This window comes from Mus caroli, chromosome 5, assembly GCF_900094665.2.
Source record: "Mus caroli chromosome 5, CAROLI_EIJ_v1.1, whole genome shotgun sequence".
Taxonomy (NCBI): Eukaryota; Metazoa; Chordata; class Mammalia; order Rodentia; family Muridae; genus Mus; species Mus caroli.
The window spans coordinates 60,660,386-60,670,315 of NC_034574.1; the positions used below are offsets into that span (position 1 = coordinate 60,660,386).

The following is a 9,930-nucleotide window of genomic DNA, read 5'->3' on the forward strand; positions in this document are numbered from 1 at the left end:
CCTGGAACTCACTTTGTAGACCAGGCTGGCCTCGAACTCAGAAATCCACCTGCCTCTGCCTCCCGAGTGCTGGGATCAAAGGCGTGCGCCACCACACCCGGCTTACACTTGTCTTTTTAAAGCTTCCAAAACCGTGGGCCAGAACCAAATCTTTCCTCCTCAAGTTGTTATCTTTGATATTTGGCTATAGTGATGAAAACTAATAAATGAGATTATCTGTTCAAACTTTAAAATAGGAAGGTCTTTAGTCTGTTCTTTGTTTTGGTTTTAGATTGTTTCTTCTGCTGTAACAGGATACCAGAAAGCAGGGAATTTCTAAAGAAAAAAAAGGCGTATTTAGCTCACAGTTCTGAAAGCAGGAAAATTCACAGTCCAGCAGAGCTTTGTATCTGCAATTAAAAGGACAGACATAAGGAACAGCTACATCAAAATAGAATTAACCACCACCTAAGTATTAAACAAAGGAAGACATCACAGCACTTAGTGAGAACAGAATGCAAACAAATGAATTAATGAGATAGCAGCTTGCCAAGCTGGACAGACTTTATTCTTCACTTGAGTGACTTGTAAGTTTATAGCCATTAAGTCTTTCATTCTCATGTCATCTCAGAGAGTTGATACAGCTGCATTGTGTGGACTAAGAATCCTGGACTCAGTTGCTCAAGATCATTCAGGAATTAGAACCAATTATTCTGATAGCATAAAGAGTCTTTCTTAAGGTAGCATTCTAGCACAACTCCGTTTTCTGGACCCTGGCTTTATTTCTGATGTAGCCTATAAAGAAAGTAAGTTGGACTGATTGCAGATAGGAGCTTTCTCAGTTATTCCCTGGGGAGGGTTTGCTCCGTGGGAGTTAGGGTTGGAGGAAAGCAAAGCAGTCGATGCATCATCTGCTCTCCCTTCTGGGAGGCTGAGAGGTGCTGGCAGTGCGTGAGTTTGAGGGTGGGAGTGCAGTAGAGTGTGGCAGCCCTGGTCTGCCTTGTGTTTTGTTTTAATCAGAGCTATTCGTTAAGTGGCTGACTGACCGTCTGTGCTGCACTGAGCATGTGCAGTTACCACTGCCCTCACTAGTCCTGTGCACCAGTTCTATTCTAACAGTAGCTATCGGGCTGTGTGAAGACGCTGCATGCCAGCCAGCACAGGAGCCACCAGTACATTTGTGGTGTAGCTTGTTTGCAATGCCCTGTATCAGCCCTGGTTTGAACCTCATCACCACAGAGGAGGCAGGATTGTAGGAAGGAAAGTTATTTGCACACTCAAAAAAACTGGTATCAACAAAACTTTTCCTGTCATAAATGTTGGGAAATTAGTAAGTGGGTAGATTATGGGAAGGTTTATAAGATTAACTAGATAATATTTTAGAAAGCACTTTAGAATTAGTAATATAAGTTTTATAATTCACATATATGTTATTATAAAAACAGGTTTTTTTTATGCTTATACTTTTGAATGGCATTGCACATAGAAACCAAGACATGTGATTTGCCTCAGAAAGTGATGAGCTCCACAGTAACTCTCTGCTGCACTGCTGGGGAAGCTGGGATCTCTGCCATGAAAGCATGGATGCGGTACACTTGGACTTACGTGCATTGTTTGTTATTCTTCACAGGGCAATCCATGATGTTAAAGCCACAGATTTGGGATTAGGGAAAGTCAGATTTAAGGCAGAAGTTGATTTTGATGGACGAGTTGTTACGAGATCGTATTTGGAAAAGCAAGATTTTGACCAAATGATGCAAGTAAGTTTGCGTATTCATCATGTTCTTCTGTAGCACACAGCTTTAAAGTCTCTTTGTCTGTGTGGCCTTAGATTCATATCAGCTATGCGCTGCTTACTTCCCAATCCCAAGTATGATAGAGAACTTCACATTTATAGTGAGTCATCAGAGACAGCCAAAAGGACAAACTTAGTCATTAAGTTGTTAGTACCTGTTACATGTTTTATGTCATTTTCTCTCAACAGCTCTGCATGGTGACAAAGTAACACTTACATTCTAACATACAGGCAAACTTAGACAACAGACTAATTAGCCTAAGATTTCAGAGCCATAGACATGAAGTCATATGATTCTGATTTGACTCCAGATCTATGCTTTCTTATTAAGAATACAACAGTACACCCATCCACTTCACTGGTTTATTCTCTGTGGATTAAATTGCCAGAATCAAAAACAGTAAGTAGAAAATTCCAGAAATAAGCATAAACTTTAACTTGCCTTTCTGAACAATTGTTAGTTCCCAGGACATGAATTCTCCTCCCCTAGCATCCAATCTGTATGTGCTACCCAAGCCGAGCTGGTGGGGGAGGGGACAGGAGTGTTCACAAAACTTGAATTGCAGCTATATTATTACAGGTGTATTTTATTATAGTTGTTAATCTTCTATGCCTAATTAATTGATTCAACTTTATCATAAGTACATTTTTTTATATATGAAAAAAAAATGGGACTGGAGAGGTAGCTTAGCAGTTAAGAGCACTGACTACTCTTCCAAAGGACCCAGGTTCAATTCCTGGCATCCACATGGCAGTTCACACTGTCTATAATGCCAGCTTCAGGAGATCCACATCTTCACACAGACATGCATGGAGGCAAAGCACCATACACATAAAGTAAAGTAACAAAAAAATAAGATAGATGGATAGATAGATATGTGTGTACATATATATATATGGTGTGCTTTTAGCAACCTCTGGACCTTTTGTCAAATATAAAAGCGGAGTGCTGTAATTTAAGAAACAAGTTATAGAAGCCAGCAGTAACAGAACAAATGTTACTGTTTGGTTTTGTCAGATCTTAACATTTTCTACGAAGGTTGAGTATTCTTATAGAAAAGACCAGGGACCATATTTCTGATTTTCCAAATCCTTCCTTTTTAAATATTTGCATACATTGAGTGTTCTTAAATCAAAAGTCAAAGGCTTGGTGTTTTGGCTTCCTTGTAGTTTGTTTCTTTGTTTGAGACGTGGTCTGGTGTAGCCTAGGCTTGAAGCTTCTGCTCCTTCTCCCTAGTGCTGCGGTTGCAGGTGTGCCCCATGCCTGGATGTGTGCTAGGACTGAGTGCAGGGCTTCATGCAGACATGCAGGCCCCCACCGTGGAGCCGCATCCCTGCCAGTCACGTCAGTGCTCACAGAGTTGTAGACTTCACACCATTTAGGGTTTTCGGCTTAGGAGCATCCATCATGTATGTGCTCATATAAGATCTTTACAAGAGGGACAGAAACAGGCTCAGTTTTTGCTGAGTCTCGTTTTCATCCCCAGAGTTAACTAATATGCTGAATTTGCTACCAGTTACTTCCATTCTGCGTTTTAGACTACATGTTTTCAGTGTACTATATTACATTTTGAATGTTCCACAGTATATGGCATAAATGTATAGTATATAAATATAAATGGCTTTATATTGTGTCACTGTGTATAGCTCCCTGACAGCTGTCTGAGATCCATGCTAGTTTATATGGTTTGGGATCATTGGATCATTTACTGTCACTGCTACAGCAGCCTGTGAATGTGAAATGATACAATTTGCATATCCTGTTTCTAATGGAGATTGATATTGTTTTCCACGTTAAAATGTGAATGATAGTGCTATAGGTGTGGTAACACAAATCTGTAATCCTAGCACTCAAAAGGCTGGGACAAAGGAGCATGGTTTTGAGGCATCCTGAGCTACATAGCTGGATCCTATCTCAGAAGGAGAGAAAAAGAAGTGATGCCTGGTGCTGTTTCTTACATGTGTCCTAGGTCATGTGTGAAAGGCTCCTTAGGGAAGGAGATGGTATGGATAGCTAACCTTATGAAGGATAAAGACTACCAAATGCACTTCAGCTTCCATAGATAATGACAAATTAACTTCCAAAGTCTGTCCATTTCTCTCCCACATTCGGGACAGCATTTTCTATGACATCATTTGGTTTTTCAAGACTCACTGTACAATCTCACAGGGTTTACTATGTAGGGCTGGCTGGCCTGGAACTAGATATGTAGACCAGGATGGCCTCTAACTCAGAGAGACCATAGGCTTGCCCATTGCACCCAGAGACCTTGGGTGCTCCATTCCCTGTCTCTACCTCCAGAGCTGAGTTCCCTGGGCCTGTAGCTGTTCTTCCCCATAGCTCTTCTATGCTATTTACCTCCTGCCCCCCACCCCCAACAATCTTTTAATCTGTTTTGAATGGTTTCCTTCCTAGTCTGAAGTAGAAGTTAGCTCTCTGTCTCTCTCATCATGGACGAGCATTGTCCAGCAGCACTTGGTGAAGGTTCGCAGTGCTCACTCTGCCTGGCACTCTTCCTGAGTTGTTTAGAAACAGGCGAATCAATGCCTTGACCTAAAGTTTTTATTTTCATTAGACTTAATGGAGCTACAAACTATGCATATACCACTTTAATTCTGTTTTTCTGCTTTTGTTTATAGGAAATTCAAGAAGTGAAAACTCCTGAACAATTAGAAGCCTTTATGCTTAAACATGGAGAAAATATTATTGATACTCTAGGAGCTGAAGTAGACAGGCTTGAGAAAGAGCTGAAAGTAAGAGCTATTTGTCAAGAAATTGGTTTCTGCTAACGGTTTTTGGAATCCTGATTCAGTGTAGACACCGCGCTAACTCTGTCAGAGTATACATGTGTGCTCTCTTCTACCCCATAGCAGTTTCACAGACAAGGATTTGATGGATTTATAAAGTTAAACTCAATAGAGAATAATGGTTTAAACCTTTTGTATTTTTATCACTGTTCTTCCTATTGGTATCTAAGATAGTAAAAAGTATTTTGTCTTTAAGTAGAAAATATTTTAATGTAGGGTAGTGGTGTTATAAGCCTTTAATCCCAGCACTTGGGAGGCAGAAGCAGGTGGATCTCTGTGAGTTAGAGACCAGCCTGGTTGGTCTATAAGAGTGATTTCCAGGACAGCCAAGGCAGCACAGAGAAACCCTATCTCACAAAAAACAAAAACAACAAAACCAAACAAAAAACCCTCAAGAAAACATCAGACTTTAGTCAAAAAATTAGAAAAGCTAGGATATAGAACTAAACATGCCCTTACATTATTCTGTGCTTTCTGTTTAGTTGGAGGTAATTCCGCCTTATTAGCTATGTTACTAGTAGTATTGCTTCATATATTAAAAGAAAAAGAATTATTTTCACTTTACATGCATGGGTATTTTGCCTACATGTGTGTATGTTTGTGTGCCACATATAGACGAAGAGGCCATCAGAGGCCATCAGAGGCCATCAGAGGCCATCAGAGGCCATCAGAGGCCATCAGAGGCTTTGGTAAAGACAGATATGAGCTACTGTGTGGCTCCTTGGAACTGAACCTGGGTCCCTTGTAAGAACAAGAAGTGCTCTTAACTTCTGAGCTCTCTCCAGTCACTTACTTCATGTTTCTTGCAAAACATGGGGAGTATTAGAAGCTGTAGCTGGTGTAAAGATAGCTAGATCCCCGTATATGTCTCTGTGTCCAGTCTGGGATGCTTTTGCTAGTTTTGATTAAAGAATAAGAAGTGAGTATTATTCCACTGACTCACATGGCTAACCTGAGTTTAAGAAAGAAAGAAAGAAAAAAAAAAACCTTAAGTTTGTTTGTTTTTAAATATCACTTCATTGTAAAGAACATTCAAATAGTTGATCATATGTGTGTGCCTTAAATCCCATTTCTGGGACAGCCAGGGTTATGTAGAGAGACCTTGTCTCTAACAAACAAACAAAACCCCAACATGTAAGCCACTCAAACAAGCACTTGCCAAGGCCAAGTCTGTGGCTCTGAGTGAACATTGGTGTGATTCAGTTCCAAAGATGTGGCACTTCACTGTCAGTTGCATTTTAGTTGTATGTGTGTGTGAGAAGGGGGCGGGGGGACTAAAGACAGACTTATTTTAAAAACGTAATCTTCACTTCTTTTTAGCACAGACTTGCCCTAGATCATATGGACTACTAAACTATAGCAAGCAGTGCTAGAAACGTTAGTTCAGATTGATATTGTTTGCAGTGATTTTCTTTTCACTCTGAAAAGGGACATTGCGACTTTTAGTGCATCCATGTTTGACATACTCGGAACCATAAAGCACCTTTGTATTGATACATGAACGGGCCCAGGGGGGCAGGGCTACTCCCTGTATCGTTCACAGCACACTCACGTTGGTCTTTTTTCCTGATGCATAGATTCTGCTTGCTGTGTGACACATGTTTTTAGTTGCCCCAGTGCAGGGATCAAGAAGAAGAAGGGGGGGGGGGTGCGGCAGGTTTTGTTTACCTGTGAATAATGTGGAAATATTTTTCTTTCCAGAAACGGAATCCTGAAGTTCGGCACGTAGATCTTGAGATCCTATAGATAGGATGAGTCACTTAGGACCTGGAGGTGTCTTCCTCCCCACTGAATGGGTCAGTGCCGTCCAGATGCTGAGTCTTTCCAGATGGACGGGACGTGGCTTTCGTGTGCAGAGTAACTGAACAGGCCGAAGGACTCAAACTCTCTCTTCTAATCATGTCTTTGTGCTTCTGTAGGGACATTGGCTGCTTAGGTCACCCACAGTCTCTCATTTCAGCCAGTCTGTGTTGAACCATGAAATCATGTTTTCTTTCTTAACATGGTACAACCTGTCTCTGTGGACTTGAAACTTAAGTTACAACTGAAAAGTTTGGTCCACCAAAGGTCTCATCTTGAGCATTCTGGTTAAATCTCACTGCGTGGTTTTGGAACAGGCAGTGTTTTGAGGGCTGTCTTTCCTGCCCACTTGGGAAAATATTTGTCTACTTTGTGGTTTTGACCCGAACACTAAGAGGTGCATCTCCTGACGTCATTCTCCAGAAGCAGACGTGCATTCCAGAAGCCGCACACTTACTGAACGGAGTGGAGACATTTCCACATCTTTTAGATCATAGTAGTTGCCACTTTGTAAAACTTCTTTTCTCTCTTTTACCTTTTTTTCCATATTTGGTTTAATTTTTGTAATGTTAAAGACATAATCCTAGATGTATGACTTTTTTTAAACTGGCTTCAGTGCCATAATGTTTATTTACTGGAAATATTTGTAAATGTTTTACCATTCTGTAATATGGACTAGAAATATTTATAATTTTACAGGCAGGATAACATTTTGTTTTTAATTTATTTAAGAGAAGGCACTACTTGTATAAATGTGAATCGGATTCCTTTTGCGTTGAGAGAGAAATCTCTAACCCTGCAGGGTAGGCTGTGCTGTGTGCGTCCGATGCCCTGCGGCTCAAGTGGGCGTTAGCCTAGCGCTCTGGCTGGAACACAGGACGAAAGCACAGAGCTCGCTGCTGACCGACGTGCTAGGGGAGGAACATTCAGTTTAGTAGCTGAAGACTCTGAAAAGCTGCAGCTGTCTGCCCAACAGCTCATGAGCTGTGCTGCAGTTGGTGGCTGCCCTGCTGGAGAGTGTGCTGGGCGCACTGCCCTCACACCCCTGGGGACCCAGGGTCTCCAGATTTTCTGAGACTGAAGTTCGTGTATTATAGAAAACTGTAATGTGGAAACAAAAATAAATCTCCAATTAAAGGATTTGTTACGGTAGTTTTCAATCCAGAAATGACACTTGGTGGGAAATCATGAGAATTTATGATGTGCTTTGTGCACCCTGGGGAGCATGCTTGTTACCTGTTGTTTGTGCCTAAGGAGGGTCTGTCTGTGGAGGTCAAGCTGGCCTGGAACTCACGACATAGAGCCTAGGCTCTCTGAAGATAGGAAATTGGAGCCAGTGGGATAGGTCATTGGGTAGAGTATTGGCCAGCAAGCCTTCCAACCTGAATTTGATCTCCAGGAGCCACATGTGGGTACAGAAAACTGACTGCTCCACTTGTGTGGTATGATATGCTCCCTTCCCCAAATATATGTAATAAAATTGAACTTCTTCTTAAGAAATAGCCAGTAACAGTTTCCAGTGTGCCTGAGTAATACCTAGAACTTATTTCTCTTTTCTTACAGGTCAGATCCCTCACTTCTTAATAACTCTATTGACCTATCGTGACTCACTTCTTGGTTTCTGGTCCACCTGTCCTTTCATGCTTAGCATTCATCACTCCTTGCCATTGGCATATGGGAAAGAGCTAGTTGTATCCATTGAATTTAGTAAAACTCTTTTGAAATTTTCACATATTCGCATAACAATAATTAAATCCCCAAACAGATGTCCAGAAGTTATTCCAAATAGCATATTTTTTAGGACCTAAAGTGCTCGCCTGTGAAGCATAAAAGGCTTGAAAAGGTTCTTCAGAGCTTGTGTGTATTCTTCAGGCTGGGTGTGCCTCCACAGGTCTGCAATCCCAGTGCTCTTGTAACGTTGAGAGGCAGACACAGCAGAGTCTAGAAGCTTAAAGGCGTGCTGGCTTGATGTGCACAGAGGTCAGAGGTGATCAACAAAGTGTTTTAAACAAGGTGGACTGCAAGGACCAAGACTGACCTTTTACCCCCTTTCCATACATATTTGTACACTATATTCATATGAATAATACCCATATACCCATGTGCACATACATACACACAAAAGACCACTTCCTCATATTTCTTTGAATTTTTGAATCTGATTTGGGTTAAGCATATAACCTTAAATAATAGTTTGAAAGTCTGCCTTTCTAGTTTGTTATTTTAGAGACTTTATATAAATTTGGCATGAAAGGACGCAGTGTGTCTGGAAGTATGTGTGAAACCAGGAAATAGATGGCCCCATTTTTTTTTTCTCTGAACTAAAGCCAAATTACAATTTTAAAGCCAGAGCTAATAAGATGGATTAGATAAAAGCACTCACTTGCTGCTAACAGATGACTCGAGTTCAGTCGCTGGGAGACACGTTTGTGTGTTTAAATGCTATGGACCAAAGCAAGATTTAGATAAAGAAGAACAAAGATAAGAATTTGGAAAAACTAGACATTAGTTTTAAAGAAAGAGGCATAAATTATCCAGGTTTTAATTTCTTTTCAAAAATTTACAGCACACCGTTCATCCTAGCCCGTGGGAGGCAGAAGTAGGGGGATCTCTTGAGTTTGAGGCCAGCCTGGTCTACAGGGCGAGTTCCAGGCTACACAGAGCAACCCTGTCTAGTGAGGACAAGTGTGTATGTATTCTAGCGTGTTCGTGGAAGTCAGGATAACTACGCAGGAGTCGGTTCTGTTTCCCCCTTGTTTCTGAAGCATTGCAGTACTCCTAAAATTATGTTCACACCTTCTAACAGAATTTGTCACTCATTATCCTTATTACGTATAAATGTTCTCTTGGTTTCACAAAACCCAATAGTGACGATGAGCATATGGCTAGGATATATCTTTTGTTTACTAAAACACAATTGCTACACATGCCAACTGCCCCTGCCTCATCGCCTAGTAATAGGCTGGGATTACATTACGGACTTGAGCCACCAGTCACTTTCACATGGGTTCCAGGAAGTGGAACTCAGGTTATCAGGTTCGTGGGGCAAGCACTTTTACCCTGTGGTCCATCTTGGTGGCCAGTAGCCATTGTCAAAGAGGTTAGTTCCTGGATGAATGCTGAAGAACCCCTGAATTAGAATCACAATTTCTTAAAGAAGTCCTGATCCCTGCTCCTTCTCCCCCCCTACCCCCCCTCAAATATACCCATCCCCTCAATTATCCAGAGGACAAAAGGTAAAGTTTGGGTTTGGGGTGCATGGCTTTTCAGTGCTTCTTTAATATTTTGTAGCTGGGTGATACTTTTGCTAGAAGTATCATACAGTCTAAAGAAAGGCCTACAGAGAAGCTTCAGAGAGTGGCACGGGCATTTGGAGTCTGTATTATCCTCTCAGATCACATTTGTGAAGCCTTGCTGACATTTCTCTTAAATGTGATGACCCCCAATTTGCCAAACTGTCAGAAGTCAGTGAAGCGAAGAATTGAAGGTGAAGCGCTCATTCAGAGATTGTTGCCCCTGAATCCCTCATCCTGCCTCTGAGATGGAAC

General features: G+C 41.4%; 1 protein-coding gene across 1 annotated transcript in view; it reads left to right on the forward strand.

Annotated features, from left to right (window-relative positions):
* Slc30a9 (solute carrier family 30 member 9) overlaps positions 1 to 7,524 on the forward strand; it is a 50,420-nt gene extending 42,896 nt beyond the window's left edge. The window contains exons 16-18 of the mRNA XM_021162111.1: positions 1,610 to 1,739; positions 4,415 to 4,528; positions 6,284 to 7,524. Of these exons, the coding sequence (XP_021017770.1) occupies positions 1,610 to 1,739; positions 4,415 to 4,528; positions 6,284 to 6,328 (289 nt within the window). The 3' untranslated portion in view covers positions 6,329 to 7,524. The remainder of the gene's footprint in view (positions 1 to 1,609; positions 1,740 to 4,414; positions 4,529 to 6,283) is intronic.
* Positions 7,525 to 9,930: the final 2,406 nt, after the last annotated feature.